This window comes from Aptenodytes patagonicus, chromosome 9 (assembly GCF_965638725.1).
Source record: "Aptenodytes patagonicus chromosome 9, bAptPat1.pri.cur, whole genome shotgun sequence".
NCBI lineage: Eukaryota > Metazoa > Chordata > Aves > Sphenisciformes > Spheniscidae > Aptenodytes > Aptenodytes patagonicus.
This window is the reverse complement of record NC_134957.1, coordinates 12,160,628-12,185,495: the sequence shown is the minus strand read 5'-3', so window position 1 is coordinate 12,185,495 and position 24,868 is coordinate 12,160,628. Positions and strand designations below refer to the sequence as shown.

Genomic DNA, 24,868 nt, shown 5'->3' with positions numbered 1-24,868 from the left:
CCAATGAGTGGGGATGAGGACTCCTGCACGCTGCCTCGCAGCTAAGTGCCCACTGCCTACAGCCCCCTGTCCTCTCCCCTGTGCTGGACAAGGTGCCCCAGGCTTGACTTCACACAGTCAGCCCTCACTCATGCTGCCTCCCTACAGCAAACTCAGCAGGGAGCTCTCGAAATCCTGCATTGGCTTTCTGCCGAGGAGAAGCCGGCACAGACCTGAGCCCCTCACTTGCCCTGGGGAGAGTGGGCGGGGGGTACCAAGCTCTCCTCCTCCTCCACCGAGATCCTCCTCTGCAGACCCCTGCAGCAATGGCTTTGTACAGCAGCTCCTAGCCATTACTAAACTGTAATTAATACAAATAAATGAGATGAGCCAGCCACAGTAGGGTGAACGGAAACCTGAACAACATATCCGCTGGGAATAATTTATTCTGTGCTTTTCTCTTTTTTTAATACTATTTTCTTCCTCGCAAATTAATCACAGATTGCCTAGGACCAGAGGCGACTCTGTGGCTCGGCCAGGTGGCCCCAGGGGACAGGGCAGAGGCAGCCGAGCAGCCTGAGTCCCAGCCCTGCCTATGCCGCCCTGGTTAACGAGCAGCTCCCCTCCCTCTGCCTCGGTTTCCCTCTCCCTGGCAGCCACTGCAGCTCTCCACATCACGCAGATATGACTGTCCATCTTGCCTTCTCCAAGGAGCTTACCTGCCCCTACCGAGGGACAGGATTGCCCACCCACTGAGCCTCCGGGAAAGGCAAGCACAGGCGTCCCAGCAGGAGGGCTAAGCCCCCCGGGGTCTGTGCCCCAGCCTGCCTGAGAGCCGGCCCTGAGCTGCGGCCCCGGGGCATGCACCTCCAGGCCAGGCAGAGGAAGGAAGGAGCCCGGCTGATCCCAGCCGCTCCCTCCTACTCAGATGGGCAGTACCTCCAGGGCATCCCTCAGCCCCAGCACATCCCTCGATCCCAGCACACCCTTTGTTCCCGGAGCATCCCTCAGCCCTGCACATCCTTTGATCCCAGCACAGCCATCAGCCCTGCCACATCCCCCAGCACCGGCGCATCCCTCGATCCCAGCGCACCAGCGCATCCCCCAGCCCCGGTGCGCCCCTGGACCCTCGCAAACCCCGCAGGGAGCTGCCTCCCTCCCCAGCACCGGGGCAGGGCCCTGCCGCCCCGCGCCGAGAACCCCCACGTGGGCTCCAGGACAGCCCCGACGGGGCGGCAGACGTCCCCGAGGCGGTGGGGAGGAGGCGGGCACGGCGGCGAGGGGCCCCCCGCCGCCGTGCCCGCCTCCTCCCCGCCGCGGCGGGCGAGGCTCCGCCCGGCTCCCGGAACCCGCAGCCGGCCGGCGCCCACCCCGCGGCGGGCTCCCGCTCTCCCGGACTATGAGGAGCGGGACCGGGCGGGGGGCGGCGGCAGCGGCGGCGGCAGCGGCCCCGGTGCGGCGGGAGCTGGAGCGGGTGCGCCGCCGCCGCCGGCCGGGTCATGCCCGTGCGCCCGGGGCGGCGGGGCTGCGGGCTGCGGCGGGATGGGCGCGCTCCGGGCCGGCGCCCTCGCCTTCCTCCTCCTCCTCCTCCTCGGCTGCCTCCTGCCCCGGCGCGGCCCGCTCAGGTGAGCGCACGGCGCGGGTGCTCGGCGCTGCGCGTCCGGCGGGGCGGCCCCCACTCGCGGGCCGTGGGGCTGCGGGGGCCGCTGCTCTCCGCACCGCTCCCCCGGAACCCCCTCCTCCGGCACCCGGACCCCCATTCACCGGGAGCCACATTAACCCTCCAGGACCCGGGCATCACCCCCTCTCGGAGATGGATCTCTCCTGCGGGACCCGGGCATCCCCTCCCAGACCCGCAGGAGCCCCGGGACCCGCACCCCCACCCTGGTCTGGATCTCTCTCCAGGGGCTCTTCCCCCCAGCCAGAACCCCGATCCAGACCTCCCTGCAGGCTGCCGGAGCTCCTCCAAATCTGGCCTTGCCCCCCATTCTCCGGAACCCTGACCCAGCACCCCGGGGACCCACCAGACCTCCCCCCTCCAGCCCCAGCCGCACACAGCCGGGCTCTGCCTGTCCCCAGTAGTCCCTGCCCCATTTGATGGTCCCCCTAGCCCCAGGCCAGCTGGGTACCCTTGCCACAGTGGGAGAAGGGGTGAGCTGAGCCAGGTGATGGCCCAGGCAACTCCTTCTCCAGTGTTGCAAAGCCCCTGTGATGCCCAGACCCTCTCCTGGCTCAGGGTGTTTGGAGGGGGCTCAGGACAGTCCCTGACCCAGCCCCTTGGGTCGCCCAGGCCAGTGGGTGTCCCAGGTCCCATGGGTGCAGGAACAACTCTTGGCCCACTTGGGTGGAAAATCCAAAGCCTCCAGGTTCCTTTTTTTCCTCTCCGCCCACCCCATCTGGGTGCCATCTGGGACAAGGTGGGATGGGGGGGTGAGTGGGCCAGGCAGGGAGGGGTTGGCGGCCTGCAGTGCCCCTGGGCAGAGCCCGCTCCCTGCCCCCACTCCCCCTCCCACCACTCGGCCAGTACAGCTGAAGCAGCGCAGGGGGGAACCACAGCATTTGTGGCGGGGAGGGGGGAAATCATGTCAAAATGTCATCGCTTCACATGTGGCAACTGCTTGTCTCGGGGTGGCATTTTTAGGCAGACGTGAGTGTTTTCCAGCCCCACCATCCCTTTGCTCCACAGAGGTGCTGAGCTCCAGGGCCCTGCAGTGCCCGGGCCAGGTTAGTGGCAGAGTCCCCCGTGGCAGGCAGTGCCCGAACTGGGGAGCTGCAGCCAAACCTTGAGAAGAGCCAGGACCCAGGGGCTGTGCCCAGGGGCTGTGTGCCAGCATGGCCCTGCCAGTAATGCTGCTGGAGGTGGCTGCACGCAGGGAGTTTCTGCACCCCCTGCAGTCCCCAAGGTCCGAGCATCGCTGGGGCTGCAGATCCACCACTGCTCAGCCAGTTAGCTGAGCCTCTTCAAGGAACTAGCTGCCACTGCGCCAAGGGAGCCTTCCTCCCACATGCTCCAGGGGAGAACCCTCATCCTCCTCTCCAGCAGAGGAGGACATGGTTCACAGCTATGTGGCAGGCAGAGGCCTGACTTAACTCCTTGTTATCCTGGCCTCTTGCAGCCCTCCTCCCAAGGGCGCATCTCTCTAACGCAGCTCCTGGAAGGGGAATTTCTCCCAGCCTTTTGCTCTTGGCCAGGACCAGTCTTGGGTACTCTCTGCTGCCCGTCTCCAATTAAGGGAAAACCTGCCCGGATGAATCATTTTGGGATGGCCGTTGTGGCCATTTCTAGCTGGCAAGGATGCACATAAGCCCCTCCAGGATGAATCCTGCTCCCCTGAGAGGAGGTAGGAACAAGGTGTGTTGGTAGGAACAAGGAGGTAGGAACAAGCACCCCAGGGGGTCCCAGCTCCCAGCATCATCCTCTGCTTGTGGTAACGGGGTTGTAGCTCCAAGCAGGAGTGGGACCCACCTGGGCATGGACCTGGTGGAGTTATGAGGCAGCATGCAGCAGCATCAGCAGCATGCTCAAAGCTCCCTTTGTGTCCAGAGGTCTCTGGCTAATTCCTCTCCATCACAGCCACGTGCCTGGCAATGTGGTGAGCGAATGTTTTTCCTTGAAATGATTATTATAGACTGATGGAAGGAGAGAAGCTGGCAGGCTAAGATGTGTTCACAAAAACATCCCCTCCAAGGTCAGTTTAAATAAGTCTCCATCATCGTTGGGAGCGCTGTGTGGGAGAGCTCATGTCAGCTCCACGCCACGGCTGGTGCGGAGGTGGACTTTGCTGCTCCTCTCCTGCCACATCGTCTTGGCCCCTGGCAAGGTGTCACAACCCCAGCTGTGCTCCTGGGCACCTCCTCACTCACACCAGGCCAGCGCATGGCTCGGGGGGCAGGGTGTTGTGTCGCCCAAGCCCCCCAGGCCATGAGTCTGTGCCAGGCAGGGTATGGATGTTTGCTCAGCAGCTCAAGCTGGGGCTGGCGATCGAACCCGGGAGGGACCCTCCCCGCTTTTCCCCTCCAGCACCAGCACAGAGCCCAGCTGCCATGCATGAGGCCATCGCCCACTGCTCCCTGTCTGCACCACAGTCCTGGAGCCAGGAAGCACCCGGCTCTGAATGCCATGCCAGCGGACATGGTGGGCAGGAGCTTTGCTGGCAGGGGGACAGGAAAAATGCAGGCACGTGACACTCAGGTTGTGGCAGGCGAGGGGGGAGGCCGCTGGGATCACAGCAGAAGGAGGAAGGGGTCCCGGGGTCAGTACGCTGACTTGGCGCTGGAGAGGATGCAGCGTGGACACAGCTGTTTCCCCTGGCAGCTGGTAATCCCTGTGGGGTGCTGAAATATGCCTGCAGACCTGTGGTGCCAGCAGGCAGCTAACTTGCCTCCTCTGCCCCGCAGGCTGGTCTCAGGGCGGGAGGAGATTAAAGCTGCTTCCCGAAGCTCACCCCAGCCCATGTCACCCTCTGATTTCCTGGACAAGCTTATGGGACGAACGTCAGGGTATGATGCCCGGATTCGACCCAACTTCAAAGGTGAGGGAAGGACGTGAGGCTCCCAAACCTGGCAGTGATCCACGTTTATGGCTGCCCAAACTCAGGGAATAGGCAGGTATGGGTTTGGGGGCAGGACTGTGACCCATGTCCCTCCGTCCCAACACTGTCCCCAGAGTCCCGGCTGCTCTTGTGATCACAGCCGCCCTGCATGTGCCTGCTTTGCCTGACAGCACGGGCGGCTGCAGTGCTTGCAGGGTGTGCTGGGGCTCACCTCAGCACACTAGGGGCGTGACCCCAACGGGCAGGGGGATGCTCGTGTGCATTCATCTGCGCAGCACATGCAGGAGGCGGCATCCCCACATGTGCCTGTGCGATGCACGTGTCTCTCCGGCCAGCAGCGAGAGGAGGCTTCACACTGTTTTCCAGGTCCGCCCGTCAACGTGACATGCAACATCTTCATCAACAGCTTCGGCTCCGTCACTGAGACCACTATGGTGAGGGTTTCACCAGCGCAACGGGCTCCCCTCCCAGCACCTCAGGGCTGGCGGTGGCTCTGCCGGGGAGCGTGCAGGTCCTGGTGCCTGAGCCCATGGCCGTGCTTACAGGGGTCCCTGTGAGCCCTTCTCCAGAGCCAGCCCTGGCACCGTGGTGGGGACATGCAGAGCCATAGCAAATGGCTGTGGCTTTTCTGGGCTTAGCTGTGTGGGACACATTCTCCATGCCTGAGCTGGGAGAAACACCCTGAAGGGTCGGAGCGAGGCAGCTGGCGGTAGCTCCCTGCTGCTCACAGGCTTGGCAGGTGCCGTACAACGCAAGCAAGCTCTGTGTCCCTGCCATCCCCAGCCTCCTTGGGTGCATGAGGAACTCCTCTGAGGAAGCCCCAGGGGTAAAAATTCCCTATTTGTGCTGCTGCAAAGCCTTAATACCATCAACCATCACATCAACCCCCCACAGGGCCACAGAGCCCTGCGAGGAACGCTGCAGGCAGCAGCTACTGGTCCTCCTCCTCCTTCTTCTCCTCTTGGCTGCTGTGGCTTTGGCTTTTTAATTTCCCCTGGCTGCTGACAGTGTGGGAAGGCTCCTGAGCTGCCCCTGCCCCATGCATGGTTAGTGTCACGCAGGAAGCACCTGCAAGGCTGAGCCTCAACTGAGACCCCCTTCCACCTCCTCCTCTCTCTCTTCTTCCTCCTCCATCTCTTCCTTCTCCTCCTCCTCCCCATGGGGTGCTCCTGGCTGACATGGTGCCCTCTGCCCCAGGACTACCGGGTGAATGTCTTCCTGCGGCAGCAGTGGAACGACCCCCGCCTGGCTTACCGCGAGTACCCCGACGACTCCCTTGACCTCGACCCCTCCATGCTCGACTCCATCTGGAAGCCAGACTTGTTCTTTGCCAATGAGAAAGGGGCCAATTTCCACGAGGTCACCACCGACAACAAGCTTCTGCGCATCTTCAAGAATGGCAATGTGCTCTACAGCATTAGGTAGAACCCTTCTCCTCTGGTGCAGTGCCCAAGTGGGAAGGCGAAGCTTTCCTCTTGCTTCCCACGGGGCAGCTTTCCCCCGCCAACTGCCCCAGCTCCTAGCAACCCCCTCCTTTCCTCTGCCTCCTCCAGGCTGACGCTGATCCTGTCCTGCCCCATGGACCTCAAGAACTTCCCCATGGACATCCAAACGTGCACCATGCAGCTGGAGAGCTGTGAGTACCTAGGGGGGTTCAAGCTGTGCTTCGTCCCCCCCATCCCATCCCATCCCATCCCATCCCATCCCATCCCATCCCAAAGGCTGACATCTCCCTGCTTCTGAGGGAGGTGAGCAGGAAGGAGCAGTCATTCAGAGTGGTGATGAACGGGGTGCACGTGCCCCCGTCCCATGGCTCCCTCCATCCCCTTCAGTTGGCTACACTATGAACGACCTCATCTTCGAGTGGCTGGAGGAGCAGGAGGCTGTGCAGGTAGCAGAGGGCTTGACACTCCCACAGTTCATCCTCAGGGATGAGAAGGACCTGGGCTATTGCACCAAGTACTACAACACAGGTGAGCACTCCAGAGACCCGCTGCCACCCCCCTGCCACGGCCCAGGTGTCCCTCTTGCCCATCAGGGCCGTCTTTCCCCACAGGCAAGTTCACCTGCATCGAGGTGAAGTTCCACCTAGAGAGGCAGATGGGTTACTACCTGATCCAGATGTACATCCCCAGCCTGCTCATCGTCATCCTCTCCTGGGTCTCCTTCTGGATCAACATGGACGCAGCGCCAGCCCGGGTGGGCTTGGGCATCACCACCGTGCTCACCATGACCACACAGAGTGCCGGCTCCCGTGCCTCCCTGCCCAAGGTCAGCACCAGGGCTGCCGTGCTGCAGCCTGCCCAGGGCACCTGGGGTGCCCACTGCTGCCCCCAGTGCCCCAGGGGCAGCCTTCCCTTGGAAATGACTGGCTCTGTAGCCTCGCCGGCTGGGGCACTATGTGTGCCAAGGTGGGGACATGGCGCTGCTCAGCCGGGTGAGCTCTGGCCTGTCTGTCCCAGCTGAGAGGGCTCCTGTACCCCTTGGCAGTGGGGCAAAGCTGGCAGTGGGGGGGATGAGGGAGGCAGGGGGCAGTGGGTCCCTGAGCCCCCTCTCACCCTCACAGGTCTCCTACGTGAAGGCCATCGACATCTGGATGGCCGTGTGCCTGCTCTTCGTCTTTGCCGCCTTGTTGGAGTACGCAGCTGTCAACTTCGTCTCCCGCCAGCACAAGGAGTTCATACGCCTGCGCCGGCGCCAGCGGCGGCAGAGGATGGTGAGTCCCTCCCACCACTGCTGTCACGACATCTGCCTGTCCTCAGCTGCCAAGGGGACACCCCGGGGCTGCAGGGCCAGTTTCTCAGCAGCTGCTGGGGCATGGTGCGGTGCTGGGCTGTGTCCCCAGTGCCCCTCCAGCGTATCAGGGACCCACGGGCATCGCGGTCCTTCTGCCTGCCTGAGCAGCACAGTGCATAACACGCATGGGTGTGCCAGGCCCTGCCAGCATAAACATGCCCAGGGTGCCATCCTCCTCCTGCCGGGACATCCTCAGGCTCTGCTTCCTCTAAAAAAGCAGAAGAATAAACAGTGAGGGTGAGGGAAACGGCCTTTCCCCTTACCTGCAGCCCCAAACTCAGGCTCCTCGCTGTGCCGCAGCGGTGACGGGGGCTCACTGCTGCGTCAGTGGTGAAGCACCAAGGGGACCTAGTGGCACCCAGGGACAGGGCCTGGGCTGCAGACGGAAGCGCAGCAGGGCCTGGAGAGGCAGGGTCCCACGCTCACGGGACAGCCCTCCCCTCTGTCAGCCCATCGGCGCAGGCATCAGGCCTGCGAGATGCTCAGGAAAAGCACGTGGCTGCCCCACTCATTTTCTTGCCATAAGCACACCGTGAGGCACCAGACCTCCATGGAAAACACGAGTACACGTATACACCGCACAGGCTCGCAGTGCCCTGTGCAGCCAAATCCCTTTGGCATGTGCTGAAGACGGATCCTGGTGCCCAGGCACTGCTGGGGGGGCTTTCCCCCACCACATGGAGCCCCCGTCCCCCACCATCCCCATCCCAGCGCACAGAGCTACTGTTTCCAGGGCCAGGGCAGAGCCATCGGTCACCCACTGTCCTGTTTCTGTTTGGTGCGCACTGTCGGATGCCAAAAGGGCCTGAGCAGCGGGACGGCCAGCCTGGAGTCCCTGCAGCAGCTGAACGGCCAGCACGGTGGCGAGCACACCTATGCGACGCTCTCACAGCTCTCCAGCTCCCGGGTAAAGCACGACCCTCCAGCAGCCCCCCGTGCAGTGCAGCGCAGCGCACCCCCAGCCAGCCTCACCACCCCTTCCCCAAAACAAGCCCCCCAGGAGCTGGCCCCAGGGGCCAGCAAGGGCCCATGGAAGAAGCAGGGCAGTGATTCGCACAGAGCATGAGCCCATAGGATGGAGCTGCCGCTCCCTGGGCTGAAAAGAGATTTGAGAGAGGTATAGGAATGGAGCAGATTTCCCTGGAGACACCCCCACTCCATGCCTCAGTTTCCCCTTCCGTAAAGGAGGACCAGCACAGCCCCTTTTGCTGAGGGATGAGTGATGCTGGGGCAGACTGATGGCCACTCCTGGGCTGCTGTCCAGCTCCCCAGGCCGTGCCCACACCTCTGGCAGGGTGAGGGCTCTGCCTGCCCAGCTTTCCTGGTGCAGGCAGGTTTGAGGCACTTGTGGCTGCCTGCAGTAACTCCAGTACGGGCAGTTGCTCAGGGTACATGGGCACTTTACAGCTCGAGGCATAGGGAGGAGCAGTGGGGCAGAGCAGGCTCCCAGGCTGGTGGGGAGATGTTGGGGGACTACCACAGCTCCAGGGAGGAGATCAGGACTAGTACATCCTCGGCTCCCTGCCCAGCCGGGCTGGCCCAAGCCTCCCCTCCACCATCATCAGCAGGAGAGGCTTCCCAGCTCCCCCCAACATGCTCCCTTGCTCCCTGCCTTTCACAGCCCCTGAGCACTGACCCCTGGAGATGAACACCCACCCAACCTGGGCAGGGAGGGGGAGGCTCTGCCAAACCAGGAACCATCTGCCAGCTTAAAACAGACCAAAGTGCAGCTGCCCTGAGGTGGAGGCTGCAGAGCCACCCCAGGGTGCTGCTGGCAAGGCACCGGGTGCAGCTAGGAACACCCCGGGTTGCTGTTCGGTCAGAGACCAGAGCAGAGCCCCGCTGCCCACAGCTCCTGTGCTGGCACTGCCTGACACAGCACAGCCTGGGTGCCGCAGCCCGACAGCAAATCCCTCCCACAGACCCCACAAAGCTGGGCCCAGGGAGCTCCCTGCACCCAGCCTCAGCCCCCAGTAAGCGCCCCGGCGCTGCCCAGCCTAGAGGGACCAGCACTCCCAGTCTGCCATCTCCTCCCCAAAATGCCCTGGCTGGGCCCACTGGCTCCTCGGGCTGGGGGAATAGCTGCTGCACCCCAGGGCATGCAGGGCACCCCGGCTCCCCCCCACTGCGTCCCCCAGAGCGGCCGCAAGCACTCAGCCTGGGGCAGGGGAATAAACCTCTGCTGCAAATGAGAAGTAGTATCAGCAATTTGAGCCGCTGCTGCTCTTCCCACTGGGAAATTTTGCTTAGCCAGCAGATTGCTGAGTTAAATAAAGATGCTAGGGTGCAAGCTTCCTGCATGAGAGCCCCCTTGCCGGCTGAGCACCTGTGCAGGCTGACCTCAGTGAGGAGGCTGCTTTCTATGGTTTGGAGGGCAGTGCCGGTTGGAGATGAAGTTTGGGATCTGGCACCCGGGCTGCGTGTGGGCATGGCACAAGGCGAGGGGCAGGCCTGCAGCATGCCCCGGGAGAAGAGACCCACTGAAGCCAGATATGGCACCAGTGGGGCAGAGGGGGATGAGCCACAGAGACCAAATGAGTGGCCCAGGGGCTCAGTGAGAAGCCAGACATGCAGCCCAGGCTTGCACATGCCAGTCCCTTGCCAAATCTTCACACACACAACCCCCGCAAGGATAAAAGAGCAGGATGAAGCAAGTTGCTAACGATGCACAGCTGTCGGTGGGGAGGAGTGTGGGCACTGCTGGCTGGCACCTGAGGGCCCATGAGGCAAGCAGGGCTGTGCCGTGAACGATGGCTGTAGGCTGCAACCCGAGGGTGAGGGCAGGCACCCGGCTCTCATGGCACTTTTGCAGGCTTGATCATGGGCATGCAGCCCCATGGGCATGCTGCCCTCCCTGCAGCCCCCCCCCCACCAACATGGGGGGAGATGGGGTGAGCAAGGGCAGAGAGACCAGCAAGGAGTCTAACTCTCTCAGCCTCCCTCCTCTGCTGCACTGGGCAGCCCCCACCAAGCAGCTGTGGGGAGAAAGGGGGGTCTGGGCCCTTGGAGGAACTGGGAGGCCCTGCAAACCCTGATGGTAGCCAGGCTCCTGCATCCCTGCCCAGCTTTGCTCCAGCAAGCTGCCTGCCCCCTCCTGTTCACTGGCACAGGCATGCTTCCACCCCACAGCAAACACAGCTGCTGCAGCAGTGCCTGCACTCCCAAGCTCCCTGCACACCCAAGCTCCCTGCAGCCCAATGCACCCTGCACCCCATGTGCTCTGCACCCCAGTGCACCCTGCACCCCTGTGCCCTGCACCCCCATGCAACCTGCATTCCCTGCACCCCCATGTGCCCATCTCCCCCCCACCCCAGTTCACCCCCATCCCCCTCGCTGCCGGAGAGCTGGGGTTCCCAAGCCCGCAAGCTGGAGCTGGGAGGAGGCCAGGGGGGGATCAGTGTTGGGCTGCCAGGGTCAGGGTTGCCCTTGGATGCACCCTTAAAACACGTGCCGGATGACAAGGTGGTCAGTGCTTGCCCCCACACCCTTTGCACGCTGCTGCCTGCCTCTGCCTGCAGCTTGCCGGCCCCGTGCTTTTGCCTGCATGCTTCGGGCTTTCTGAAATAGCGCCTAACCTTGCGCCAGGCACTTACATGACCGTATCACCCAGCAGTGGGGTGTATAGGGCATACAGCCACAAGCACCTACTCGCCCTGCAGTATCGGTGTCCACAGGGTGCCCCAGCTGACAGCCTTTCCCTTTGCCAGGAGGAAGAGCTTGTCCGCGAGAGCCACTTCTACTTGCGAGGCTACGGGCTGGGTCACTGCCTGCAGCCGAAGGACGGAGCTGGGGGGGGCCTGGCATCTACAGCCCCACCCCAGCCAGCATGCTGCTGCGGGAAGGGGAGAGCCTCCGCAGGTGCTACATTGACCGGGCCAAGCGCATCGACACCATCTCCCGAGCTGTCTTCCCCTTCACCTTCCTGGTCTTCAATATCTTCTACTGGGTTGTCTACAAAGTGCTGCACTCAGAGGACATCCACTCATTGCCCTGAGGCCCTGAAAAGCGTGACTGCCTCTCGGTCTGACCCCCCTTCCCAGTGCGCCCAGGCGCCATGAGCTCAGCCAGAACCATGTTTCCCTGTCCTGGAGCAGCGGCACTGCCAGGCTGGGCCTTGGAGCCTGGACATGTGGTAGCCCCCACGTCCCTTCGGATGCCGGGGAGCCCCAGTACCTTGGGATGCTGCACAGCTGGTGGCCAGGGAACACCACCTTCTAGCCAAACACCCTCCACCTCTCTGCACCTTCCATGTCAAGGCTGCTGCTTCTCTAGGCTGCATCAGTGAGCTGTGGGCCACGGGCAGTCAGGTGAGAGGCTGCAGTCCTCTCTCCTCCCCTGGCCCAGAGCTCGGTTGCAGGAAACAGCAGGCAGCACCCCTGCCTGTGCCCGGACTGTGTGGGGTGCTGGCTATGGCCCCATAGCCCCCAGCAACAGACAGGGCCCCTCCGGCCCCCAGCCAGCTCCAACACACAGGAAAGCAGCGGCTCGGGGATGCTTCCTTCCCTGCAGAGCCCAGAGTTGCCCATGATGCCCATGGCCGCAGGAAGGACTGTGGCAGGGACACTGGGCAGGAGGCTCCATTTCCTCTGAGGAAATACTAGCCCTGGGGCAGGCAGCAGGCAAGCCCAGTCCCAGTGACGGTGAAGGGGCGCAGACGGCCACTGCAGCCGCAGACAGGAGCCGCTTGGCACCGGGGAGCCGGCACTGCACTACCTGCAGGGTAGGGCCCACAGCCCATCTTCCGAGGGAGATTTTTCAGGATGAAAGTAGTGGGGTGCAGCTTGGCCGATCCCTTTGGAGGAGTAGAGTGAGTGGTGGCATCCCCAGACTGCTGCATTCCCATGGCACCACAGTGCCAGCAGAGAGCCGGAGGTGAAAACCGCCCTGTTCGCCAGCTTTCTCCTGACCCTGTCGCCCAGGTGCGGTGTCCCCTGGGCGGGTTCACCCCTGCTGCTCCTCCACCAGAGAGGAGAGCATCCAAAACCTCAACAGGACAAGCTCAGCAAGGCTTCCAGCCCTCCAGACCTGGATATCCTCCATGCTTAGCAGGAAATAAAAGCAGTAGGTGATGTTTATGTAGGTCCTACAGAGAGAAACGTGTTGATGCTCTCCTTTCCCCCTGCTCACAGCCAGCCCGGGGAGGGCTCGCAGCCCGGCGGGGTCTGTCCCTCCACAGCCCTGGGCGCAGCAGAGGGCCCAGGGTCTTCCAGGCAGGGCAGCGTGGAAATGGGATTCACCCCTTTTTCCTTGGAGGCTGTGGTGCCACCATGGCACAGTGAGGGCCCTGGTGACCCGCTTGTCATGGCAAAAGGGACCCTGCAGGGCAGGGGGACATGGGCGGGAGGCCAGCACTGCCTGCTGAAGCCAGAACCGGGCAGAAACCCCCACCATGGCCCCTGGCCCCACTCCTCAGGCAGGCATCACCCTCTCCCTCACACGACTCACCGGGAGCAAAGCCCCACACCCCCCCACCTTCTGCCCAGCCCCCCGAACCTCACAGAACACTCAGCCACACGCACCCATTTCACAGACAGGGCAAGCAGAAGAGAACCGGCCCCAGGCCATGCCCGGGACCCACCAGGACAGGCCAAGCCAGCTCCGTTCCACCACCGTGCATGCCTTCCCCTCTGTGGGTGTCCCCACAGGGCCCCACCGTGTGTCCAGACCAGGCTTTCAAGACTTGTTTTTGGGGAGGCCCTGTTTGGATAAGGAGGAAGGGGTGCACCTTGTCTCCTCGGCTCACCCGGCCCCCCAAGGCAGCGCCAAATGGGGAGATGCCAGTGCCCGGGCAGCACCCGCAGGTGCTGGGCAGCCAAGCCTCCCTCTAGCAGCAGTGGGTTTTTAATCTTGCTACACAAATAAAGCCTTTCTGGGATTTTCAGCGGTGCGCTGGGGGTTTTTCTCTGCCAAGGACCCTTCGGCCAGCTCCAGCCACTGGCAGGGCCCCCCATGTGTGGGAGAGACGTGGGGATGAGGGCACAACAGCCCTGTGAGGACAGGAGCCCTGACCTGCAATTACACCCAGATATCATTACCTCCACAGGTGATTTTTCTGACATAATTGGTGGTGATGGGTTTTATCTGCTGCGTGGGAGATGCCAGCAGGGCCGGGCGGGAGCCCCCTGCGAGCTCCTAACCCCAAACCCCATCACTCTCCTCCCCCCCCAGCTCTGTGGGGTGCTTCCTGTGGTCACCCCAGCTCCTTTCCACCCCATCCAGGCTTGGCCAGGGGACAGGACCTAAGACGGGGCAGATGTGGGGCCGGGGGGGGGGGGGCTCCAGCTCTGCAGTGGAGCTCAGACACCCAAACATGGGCGAGCATCCTGACGGGTGAGCCTCCCTGCACGGCCCCTTCATGCTGGCTCGCTGGGCAGGCGCCAGCCTTACAGAGCTGCCAGCTGTCCCGGGGGGCTTACACCAGCCCTGCAGTGCCATCCGGGGCCGGTGCTTTTGTCCCCAGCTGCCACGGGGGCAGGGAGAGCCCGCAGCTGAGGGCTGAGCGCCCAAGCAAACATCAATCTCCCTCTGTCCTCCCAGCCAAGTTTCACAGACCGGCTCTGTTGGTACCTCGCAGCCCTATCACCCGCCCAGCCCCGTCGGGGTCTTCTGTGGCAGGGAGGAGAGAAGGTGAGGTGCACTCACTCACTCACTCAACTGGGGTTGTTCTTTAGATGGGACAAGCCAAACCCCGCTGAGGTCTTGCTCCTGCCCCCATCCAACCCAAGAGAGGACATGGCCAAGGGGAGAGCCAGGAGCCATTTCATGCCAATGCAGTGCACCTGGTTTCTTCACTCCCTGCTCTCTCTCCTTTCTCTCCCTTGCCTAACGTTAGGTCTGGGCACCTGGCATCTGTTTGGAGGTAAACACTGTAGTCAGCCCTAAGCCACCCAGCTGCGGGAACCGGCGTGTCCCAGAAAAATGAAAATGGTAAAAACCCAACACATCCTTCCTAAGCTAAAGCCCCTGGGTCCCACACGCTGGTTGCAGTGATGGGGGGAGGGGGCCTTGCTGCTGGCACCGCAATAGCAAAGGCATGAGGGGAGCACTGGCCCACAGCCCTTTGCGGTTCGGGTGTCTCCAGGAGCAGTTTCGGGGTGAGGAGCAGCACTCAGCCCCCGCCTCTGGTCCTCCCAGCTTGGATTGGGAGCCGCTGGGACACCCACACAGCTGCAGGTCTGTCACTGCCCTCCAGCACACAGCTCCAGCAGGTCCCTCACATCTTGGGGACAGCAGCAGCGCCCAGGCTGGGGGTGCTGAGCCCCACACCCTTCCACAGGTCACAGCATGGCCAGGAGCCAGCTCAGGTGGCTCCATCCCCCAGCAAAGCCCATGGCCTTTGGACAGAGTCGGTTTTCCACTTCCCGCCTGCGGCTGTGCATTGGGGGACGCATCCCAGCCACCATGGGAAGCAGCGGTGGGCATGGGACCAACAGCCATGGCCAAGTCAATTGCTGGTTTAAATGGAAGTTAATGGAGTTACACTGGGTTAACAGGACTCCCAGACAGTAAAATGAGCATCATCATCACTGGCAGCTTCCCAACAGCCTGCCGACAGCATGCCCAGGGCCAGGTGGCCACAGGCACACACAGATTTGGGGCAGCACAGCCCCTCACCAGCCCCAGGGTCTCCCTGGGGCGCCTGCATGGGGTTGAGGAAACGTGCCCTTGGCTGGGCACTGCGACAGCAGGCCCCCGCTCCACCAACCTTAGAGGGCCTGATCCTGCTGGAGCCGAGCTCTGCCACTGTACATGGCAGCATCGGGGTACCAAACTTTCCCTTCCTCTTCCCCTCCCTCACCAGGGCCTCCTGCCTGCACCCACAGCCTGGAGCTGCCTTGGGGCAACATCAACTGCCAGAGGTTTAGCAAACCACCCTGTCCAGATGGACCAATACCCACAGGACAGCATGTCCCATGCTGTTTGGGACACTAGGTTCAGAGCCAGGCGAGTTCAATGCAGCAAGAACAGGTGACAGCCCTGCCAGGGCTCTGAGCACTCAGCGCCTTTTGCATGTTGCCTGGGCACAGATTATTTTTTTAAATAAAATATCAAGCTCCAAAGTCAGCCAGCCAGTCCTGAGTGGGCCAGGGCTGCTCCCTACAGATGGGGAAACTGAAGCACGAGGAGAGCACCAGGAGCTGGACTGGCAGCATGCCCTGCTGGGATCCAGCCATGCCACGGCGCACGGGGCCTTTGCAGGACTGCAGACCCGCTGCGGCCGGCCCCATTGGGGCAGGATTTTTCCACCACAGGGAAGGTCCAGGTGCAGGGCGCTCACGCAGCATGGCTGTGCCGGCACCCCAGCCCTCAGCACAGCTCTGCCAGTGCTGCCCTCCGGACAGAGGAGCCCCAGGAGCCAAGTGGCACTTTGGCCCCCAGCATGCCCCTGCCATCTAAGCTGCAGCATCACACCACAGCCTGTCACCTCTGCCTACTCAGAGGGGTTTTGCCAGTGCCCTGCCAAACCCCACAGCCACATCCACCCCCCCGGCATCACTTTGGGATCAGCCTGCACCGCTCAGGGGAAGCCAGCCAGCACATGCAGGCCATGGGGCACCCCATGTGCTCCCCAGCCCAAGGGGTGTGGGTGTGCCAGGTACTCCTGGGGGCAGGCAGGACACCTGGGAGGGGGCAGTGAGGGAGGGCTGGAGCCCGGAGACAAGCAGGAATCAGCCCTGCAGCACTCCCAAGCTCTAGGAATACGGGTAACTGCCCAGCTCCGGGCTGTGGTTTTGCACAAGAAAAAACAAAGCAACGAGGTTTTCCAGCCCTCAAAGCAGCTTGTTTTGTCTGACTTTGAGAAGCCTCTGCGCTTCAGCCCCTCAAGGGGCAGGGGAAGGATCCTGGCACTGAAACAAGGAGCAATTATCAAACCACGGTCTCTGAAGAGCTTTTGTTCCCTGGATGCACCAGAGCAGGGATTGGAGGACACCTAGCGAGATGCCTCAATGGCCCTGCGCACCAGTGGCACCCAGAACCCAACACCATAGCAGCCCAGGCCCTGCAACGGTCCCATCCCACTCCCCTCCTCCTGCTATGGCCCCACAACAAGAGCTCCAGAGGGGCTGCAGGGGCCTGTCCAACCCTGAGGGAGATGCACAGGGGGGAAGAATTGGCTCCTCGTTTCCCATTTCCCACTGCTGCCTTGGCAGCGAGAGCCTCCATGCCTCCCTGACAGGTCACACATGCTGCCAATGATGATACCTCCAGCAGGATGAGGCCCAGCAGTGCTCACAGCTGTGCGACTCCTGCAAAAACAGGGATTAAATCTAGGGCTCATCTCAGAGACACTGGCTGGGATGCAGGTGCCCCTTACAGCTCTCTGGGTCCTGCTGACATCAGCATTGCCCCTTCCAGAGGTTCTCATCTCACCCTCCCGTCAAGCTGATTTTACTGGTGCAAATGGGGCAGTGCCCAGTGACTATGACTTATTCTCATGGCTGAACTTGTTTGAAGAGAGACCATAACCTTTGAGTGCAAAGATCTGGATGGGCACAGGCACCTCAGGCAGAGGCATGCTGGATCCAGCTCCTCAGGGATACCCACAAGCAGCCAGAGCAGCAGCAATCAGCCTGGCCATACCCGATGCTCTGTATCAGCCTCTTGCCAGCACTGGATCCAGCCCCAGGCTTCACTCTGATCCTTGGATCCCTGCAAGAGGAGAGGCGGGCTCTGCAGAGACCCTGTTCCCCTTCCTTACCTCCCAACCTACAGTACCATAAAACACCCTGAGCTCACAGTAGGGACCCTGCCAGCTCCTCAGCACAGCCAAGGCACCCAAGAGCCCTGTGCTCCAAACACCCCACGCAGCCAGAACAGGCAGGCCACAAGATGCTGTCTGAAGAAACACCGTAACACCAAACCCCTCCTCCTCCACTGATGTTTCCAAGCTGTCACGGTCAGGGAGTGGTAGTGCTCAAGGGAAAAGGCAAAGTGAGGAAGATGAACCCAGTGGTGTGTCTCAGAGGGGTGAAGGAACCCAGGAGGGTTAAGAGGGTAGCAGTGACAGAGGAGGAAAGAGAACGGGGGGAAGAAGGAGCTCTGAGGAGGAAGGTGTCATCACAGGGTTCATTCAGGAGCTGCTCACAGGTTTTGAGGCAGGGCTGAGGACTGGAGCCAAAACTAAGCCCTGGGCCCATGGGGAACAAATACCCCTTCCACAGGACCCTGTGCTCACACGGTCAGTGCTGACGCCACGGAGCACGCACAAACGCACTGCCCCTGCGCTCACGGGGGCCCCAAGCCTCGCCAGGCCTCCACGGTAGCTCCGGCACTTCTGAGCCCGGGCACGGGGCCGCGCTGCTGCAGGACCGGGCCCGGGCCCGGGCCCGGGACCGGGACCGGGCCCGCAGGTAGGGAGGGGCATGCATAGGCTTCCACTCCGGGCGCACCCCCCTAGCACCTCACGGGGGCCTCGGTGCAGCAGCCGGGGAAGGCCGGCCGGCCGGCCCCGCCCGCGCGTCCCCCGGCAGGAACCGGATAAGCCCCAGCCCGGCTGAGCCTCGCCCCCGCCGCCGTGTGCCCTTCCGCCTCGCTCACGTGATCACACCCCCACGTGACCGCCCGGAGAGAGGGCGGGCCGCGGCGCGCCCCGCTACCCGGGATTGGCAGAGGGGTGGCGGGCGCCGCGCGACGATTGGTCCGTCGGACCGCCCATCGTCGCGGCGGCTCGTCGGCGGCCATGGCGGCGGTACGCCGGGCGCTACCCTGGGCGCTGCGCTGGGCCCTGGCGGCGGCGGCGGCGCTGGCGCTGGACAACGGGCTAGCGCGGACGCCGCCGATGGGCTGGCTGCACTGGGAGCGCTTCCTCTGCGGCACCGACTGCGCCGCCGACCCGCGTCGCTGCGTCAGGTACCGGCGGCGGCGCACGGGGATGCCCCGGGAGCGGGGTGGGGGGTACCGGCACCGGGGGTGTCAGAGCCAAGGACAGCCGGCCTGGCGCGATGCTCTGCGGCCCTGTCCCCTGGCACCCGGTGTGCCTTCCCCGCGCCAGGGCACAGAACCAGGCTCGCCCCGTGCCGGGGTCGGGGCCTTTCCCGCACTGCTCTGCCGTTTGTGCGCTCACGGCTGGCCCAGCCCCTTGGCAGAAGGGCGGCACGGTTGCCGTGTCGGTACTAGAAATCGGGCTGCCACGTTCTCCACTTTCTTTCCTGGTCGTGTTGCCTCCCCATGCCCAGCGAGTGGCTCTTCATGGAGATGGCCGATGTGATGGCTGCTGAGGGCTGGAGGGACGCAGGCTACGAGTTCGTCTGCATTGATGACTGCTGGATGGCCCCGACACGGGATGAACATGGCAGGCTCCAGGCTGACCCAAAACGGTTCCCCGGCGGGATCCGCAAGCTGGCTGACTATGTGAGTGCCACCCGCCGCAGCGTAGAGCACTGACGACAGTCAAGGACCAGACCTGCAGCCATGCTGGGAGCAGGGGAGGAGAGGGAAGGCCGGGTGGGGAACAGCGGCATAGCTGCTGAGCTAAGGCCCTACCTGCCGGAGTGGGGTTTTGTTTCCCTTGCCGGCCCAGCTCCACTTTCTCCTGCCTTGCAGCTGCCCCATCCCCAGTTCTCATTCTGTCTGCAAGCATAGGTCCACTCCAAGGGGCTGAAGCTGGGAATCTACAGCGATGTCGGGAACAAGACGTGCGCTGGCTTCCCTGGCAGTTACAACCACTACGACCTGGACGCCCAAACATTTGCCTCCTGGGGCGTGGACCTGCTGAAGTTTGACGGCTGCAACTCTGGCACACTGGAGCTGCTGGCAGAAGGTAGGCATGGGCTCAAGGCAGCACTGCGCCATGGGGTGGGAATATTGTGCAGGCAGCAGCAATTCTAGGCCCAGGGTGGGCTCCAGGGAGTTGCTTTTCCCTGAGCATACTAATTTAAGGGATTTGCTTACAAAGCAGGTATGAGACTCTGTTCTCAAGCCCAAGGTAGTGAGTGTTGCTAGCCCAAGCGTTTTTTACCTCTTCAGCCTCCTGGAGCTTTCACCGGTGTGCACAGCTTGAAAAAGCAGCTTTCTTACACCAGAGACTGCATTGTGCCAAGCACGGAAACATCAACTGCGTTCTCTGGGGGCTCTCTCTGCAGACTGCTGCCTCAGCTCTTAATGCAGCAGAGGCTTTGCCCTTCTGCAGTGTCTTTACTGGAGACCTCAAAGCATTTCACACACTTAACCCTTAAACCCTTTGGTGAGGCCATGTCAACATGGATCAGCTTGAAGCTAGAACAGTTTGTGTCAGCTGTAAAAAGGGCAGTTATCACGGCTTTTAACAGAAAAAAATGAAGGGAATTCTGTCATGAAAATCTTACTGGGGCTTTCACTTTAAAGCACGACAGCATAAATCCCAGTTCAGAAGTTATTTGCACACAGGCTGGCAAGTCAGCAGCTGAAAGCTCAGTAGTTCACTGTGCCAAGGGGGCTCAGCTACAGACTCTCTACAAGCACAACCAAATCCCCGTGCCACGGGGCCAGATTTGTGGGAATAATGATGCAACTCGGAAGGCGGTTTTCTCTTGGCTGGGGTCTCACTGCTGGCAGTGAGCTCCACAGTGTTTGGCAGCAGGAATCCTGCACAAGTCCTGGCCCTGCCTGGCAGGGAGAACCTGCCCAAGTGACAATCCCCTCAAAGCCAGTTGGTGGGGCATATGCCAGCTGCTGCAGCCAGGAGCACAGCTCAGCACTGTAAGTGACAGCTGAGCTGAAAGCTCTTGTTGGATCATATGTGTAGCCCAGATACAATCCAGTTGTATTGAAGCAGTTCCAGGGGAGAGAGAGCAAACTTTTTGTTCCCTCTCTGCTGATTAAAAGGGGCTTAACACGGCTGTCTCAGGACAAGGACAGGAAAAAACCTAGTGCTTTTGCATTCCTGCCCAGTCCATATGGCACAAATGCCTCATAAGAACATACTCCTGCAATGTTACCCAGCGAAGCTGTCCCCAGCAGCTTGATAGATACCAACTTGTATGTCCCAGATACCTAGAGGAAAAAATGCCACACAGCAAAACCACAGCCTCTTCCCATGGCTGTATGTACAAAGAAATCAGCAGTCTCGGAGCAATAAGCCTGCCCATGACCTGTAGCAAAGCTGTGAAGCTCACCTGTCCTTGGGAGGCAGGAGACTGGCTACAGACTATAAGCTCCCCTGTCCTCCCTGTGGTGTTTCAGCCGTGAGCATGTGTTCAGCCTTGATTTTGCAAGAGTTGAACTAAAACTTGAACCTGTGACATTGGATTAGTTCCTCTGTTTGACCAAGGAGGTTGTGTAACCTCTGTCTGTCCTCTTCCTTCAGGTTACAGGCGCATGTCTCTGGCCCTGAACAAGACTGGAAGGAGCATTGTGTACTCCTGCGAGTGGCCTTTTTACTTGAGGCCTGTGCAGCAGGTAAGGAGTGTTTCTCAAGGCTTATCCTGGGACTGGAAGTGGGAAGAACAGAAAAGCATTAAGACTGCAAAACAGCCTCCCTAGAAACTTGCTGCTCCCTGGTCTGACAGAAAACAAGACTGTAAGGTGGAGGACCTGAAGCGTATCTGAGGCAAGTCATTACTCTGCTGAAAAGAATTCAGTAGGATCCTGCAGCATGAAGGCACAGCCCAGCTGGAGCACACCAAAGAACAGAGCCTCATCCATCTGCTTTCTGTCTCCAAGGAGCCAAGCAACAAAACATTGGCAATGCAGACACACAGCTAGTGGATAGTTCGGTGTTATTCCTCCTGGATGCAGAGTGCTGCAGACTCACGCCTTACAGTCACCTCTAGGGACCAGGAGAGAGACTTTAAGACAGCCTATTTAATGGGAATTCTCCACATTGTTTACTGACAAATTTCTGCCAGCCAGGGTCCATGACCGACATGTTGCTCTCCACCCATAGCTGGCTTCCCCTGTGCCACCATGACAGGATGCTGCCATTCCCTCCCACTGGAAGTTAAATGCATTAGTCACCAAAGGGTGTAAACCCAAGAAATGGCAGTAATTACTGGGATGTCACAGTTTAATCCCACTGGCCCCATCACGCCTTCCGTAAAATAGCGCTCAAAGGAATTTTCTAACAGAGCTTGGTGGCCACAACTATTCTCCCAAGGGAAGCAATAGTGTTGTCTGGAGCGTGGGAGACTGGAGTTACTGGGCACAAGGCATTCTAGGGAACAAACATGCACTAGATCATCCAGATAGCTGGTGATGGAAGGGTGTTATCATAGCTCTCCCCCAAATTATCCCTGATCCAGTCAAGCCTTGTGTACAGTCTTGTTCTTGTACAGCCAGGCTCTCTGGCTAATCACACTCATTGTTTTGGCAGCCCAATTACACAGAGATCAAACAGTACTGCAATCACTGGAGGAACTTTTTTGATGTCTACGATTCCTGGAGCAGCATCAAGAGTATCTTGGACTGGACAGCACTTCACCAGGATAGCATTGTGAAGATAGCTGGGCCAGGAGGCTGGAATGATCCTGACATGGCAAGTAGAGCAACAACCCACACCCCTTGCAGCACCCGCAAAAAATCCTTTCCTCGGCTGTAGGCTGAGAAGGATGGGGAGGGAGAGAATCAGGGGAGAAACACTGAGGGGCTCTGACGGGGCCCTACGATCAGGACCCTGATGGGAGGGTCCCTGGCTGGAAAGGGAAAGAGAACTACAGCGATGGACAGTACCGAGGAAGCGCTGTCTCTGTGTAATGCAGCCTCTACAAGCAGTGCCAGTTCAGAACATAGGCGTGGCAGTGGGAGACAGTCTCCGAAGTGCTGATCTCCCACCAGAGGGAAAACCCCTGGGTGCCAGGCTGGGTGCCAGCATTGCAAGGAAGGAATAGATACATCCAAAAGCAGATTCTTAAACACTGCCTAGCCAGTTAAGGATCCTGCTTCACCTCCACCAGTGGTTAATCCTAAATTGCCACACTAGTCATGCCTTGCATTTCCCAACCAGCTGGTCCTGCTCCTGGCGCTCAGCCTATCTAACTAGTCCCCAAACAGGGGTCCCACCCACAGCATCCTGTCATTTACCAGTGCTCGGGTTGGTGGCCCAGTTTCTCCTCAGCAGGCAGCATTACCAGGCATTTTTGTTTTCTTGTCACAGCTGGTGATTGGAAACTTTGGGCTGAGCTGGGACCAGGCGGTGACTCAGATGGCAATGTGGGCTATTATGGCAGCTCCCCTCTTCATGTCCAACGACCTGCGGCACATTAGTCCTGAGGCCAGAGGGCTGCTCCAGAACAAAGAGGTGATCACCATCAACCAGGATCCGCTGGGCAAGCAGGGATACCAAATCACCAAGGTACAGCAGGACTGGGCTCAGGGAGCAGGGCGGGGCACAGGCAACCAGCCTCCTCAGAAAGGGGACACATGGGATATAAAGGAATGCTCAGGGTTTGGGAACAGAAGCTCAGCGAGCCCACTTGTTCCTGAAGCCTGCTTAATCAGACAGGCACGAAGACCATCAGTTCTGCCTCCCTTAATGTATTTTCTCCTTGGCAGGACAAGAACTTTGAGCTGTGGGAGCGGCCCCTGTCTGGCCGAGCCTACGCCGTGGCGGTGCTGAATCAGCAAGAGATTGGGGGACCCCAGAACTTCACCTTCTCCCTCACCTTCCTCGGCAATGGGCTGGCCTGCAACCCAGCATGCTCCATCCGGCAGGTCCTGCCAGCCAGCAGAGACTGGGGGGTTTACAGCTGGGTCTCCTCCCTGAGCGTGGAGGTGAACCCAACAGGCACCGTGCTGCTGAAAGTAGTAGCACTATAGGAGACACAAAGACAATCTTTTTGTAAGCCTCAGACCGTCTAAACTTCTTGTCACAAGAAGCCTGTCTCCTTCCTCCAAGCGGGGTGCCTTTGTTCTCTCCTCAGGCATTCACTACTCAAGTGCTTCTATGTGGACTGTGAACCTTCAGCCTAATGTAACAAATACCCATCACTCCATCACCAAGAGGTAACAGAGAAAGGGGCACTGCTTCTCTTCTGTTTACCCTTTCTCTGGCATCTCACCTAACTCCTTCTCCAAGGGGCTATAAGGGCCCCAGCAGGGCAGCAACTCCTGTTAACACCCGCTGCCACTACCAACCAAAGAAATGCAAAGGATTCATGCAGCATCTCACAGCCCTCCTTGAGCATTTCAGGGACAATAGGGAAACACACCCTGGCTGCCTTGCTCTTGCTTTGCCAGGCTGGAGCACACAGTCCAAGAACAAGAAAAGCTGCTCCTACCCCTGCTGAAGAAAGCCAACACCCTCCTCAGAGCATGGACATCTACTTCCACCTTCTGACAACTCAGGGACTGGCCTAAATCACTGTACTTCTTAGCAACTGCTTTCTTGACAGCTGCCTGCTTAGTACAAGTGTGATTAAGTATCATGCCTTAGGACTCAGCTTTTGAGGGTTTCTCCTTACCCCAGGAGTCTTCCTCTCACCAGCGGCTGTCACTTCCTTTTAGGTGACAACTCCCTCTCCACCCTTCATGGGGCCACTGGGGTCCCCCTTCCTCAGTGAGCTGCCTTCCAGAAATATGTGTGCTTGCTTTCCACTGCTGGCAGTAGCCTTTAGGTTGACTAACACAGGTCCTTCTGAGACAGGAGATGGGTACATAATCACTTCTGCAACCATCATGTACAAGTATGTTCTCTTCTGACTACTACACAATCACGATATCCTGATTTGTTCTTATTTCTGTGATTAAGCACTTTGATTAAAATGTCCCTTAAAAAGGCTAAGCTTTTTCTTAGTTCCACTGTACAGGAGTACAGCATGGTATCTGAAATTAAATTGGGTTTTAGCAAACAGGCCGGTTTGTTCCAGTCACTAAGTTCTTGTGAAATTTGTCACAATTATTACAAACAGAGCTCAGTAAAGCTGACATGATGCAGCCGTACAGTCCGTCTCACAGGCAGAGGCCAAAGTCACTGCTGCTAACAGCTTAAGCAGCAGGAGTTTGAAAATGCCAATCACATCAGCCAGTACTGAATAAATAAAAACACAAATTCTGCTACCGTTCAGTAACTGAGCGCTCTCAGTCCCTATGAAGATGCGAAGAGGCACTTTTCCATCCTCCAGCTCTACTTCCACTACAAGAAAGTTACTCTTAAGAGAGAGCTCTGTATTGCACTCCCAGCACCTGCTGACAGTGGACTTCCTGCTCACAAGCAGCATACTGCTGCCTCAAGTGGATGATCCCATCAAAGCCCAGGGCAGGTTGTCCACACTCTCGGTAGTTGCCCATCATTTGAAACTTCAGTGCTGTGCTTGGGCTTTTTCTTTTAAGGAAAATTCTAAGAAGTGCCAACAGCAGTCAGACACAAGGGGCAGGCAGCTGAGGCCTGTCACACCATCACTTTCAGTGTGACAGCATGCAGCTGGGGGAACCATGGACATGAAGCTGTCCCTTTCCTGTCCCTGAGCTACCATAACACTCACAGCCACTGCACACAGGTCATAGCTGAGCCGCAGCACATAACTACGGCTTAATGGTGTGGGTGACGCTTCATCAGATGAAGTCCCTTGTACTAAACCCACCAGCGACTCCAGAGCCTTTGCTCATGCATTGCCCCTGTACAACCG

The 24,868-nt window shown here is 60.0% G+C and overlaps 2 protein-coding genes across 2 annotated transcripts; both read left to right on the top strand.

Annotated features, from left to right (window-relative positions):
- The first annotated feature begins 1,521 nt into the window (after positions 1-1,521).
- Positions 1,522-11,394, top strand: LOC143164522 (glycine receptor subunit alpha-4-like). Its single transcript, XM_076347204.1, is given in 11 exon segments — positions 1,522-1,604; positions 4,378-4,511; positions 4,899-4,966; positions 5,730-5,953; positions 6,086-6,168; positions 6,365-6,505; positions 6,589-6,803; positions 7,099-7,248; positions 8,131-8,235; positions 11,036-11,161; positions 11,164-11,394. Coding segments are annotated over 11 exon segments (1,488 nt in total). The 3' UTR covers positions 11,323-11,394.
- A 6,615-nt stretch (positions 11,395-18,009) lies between these two features.
- GLA (galactosidase alpha) lies at positions 18,010-24,024 on the top strand. Its single transcript, XM_076347172.1, has 7 exons — positions 18,010-18,179; positions 18,506-18,680; positions 18,912-19,089; positions 20,614-20,705; positions 21,619-21,780; positions 22,399-22,596; positions 22,797-24,024. Exons 1-7 carry the CDS (start codon positions 18,010-18,012, stop codon positions 23,058-23,060), a joined length of 1,239 nt encoding a protein of 412 aa, XP_076203287.1. The 3' UTR covers positions 23,061-24,024.
- The last annotated feature ends 844 nt before the right edge of the window (positions 24,025-24,868 follow it).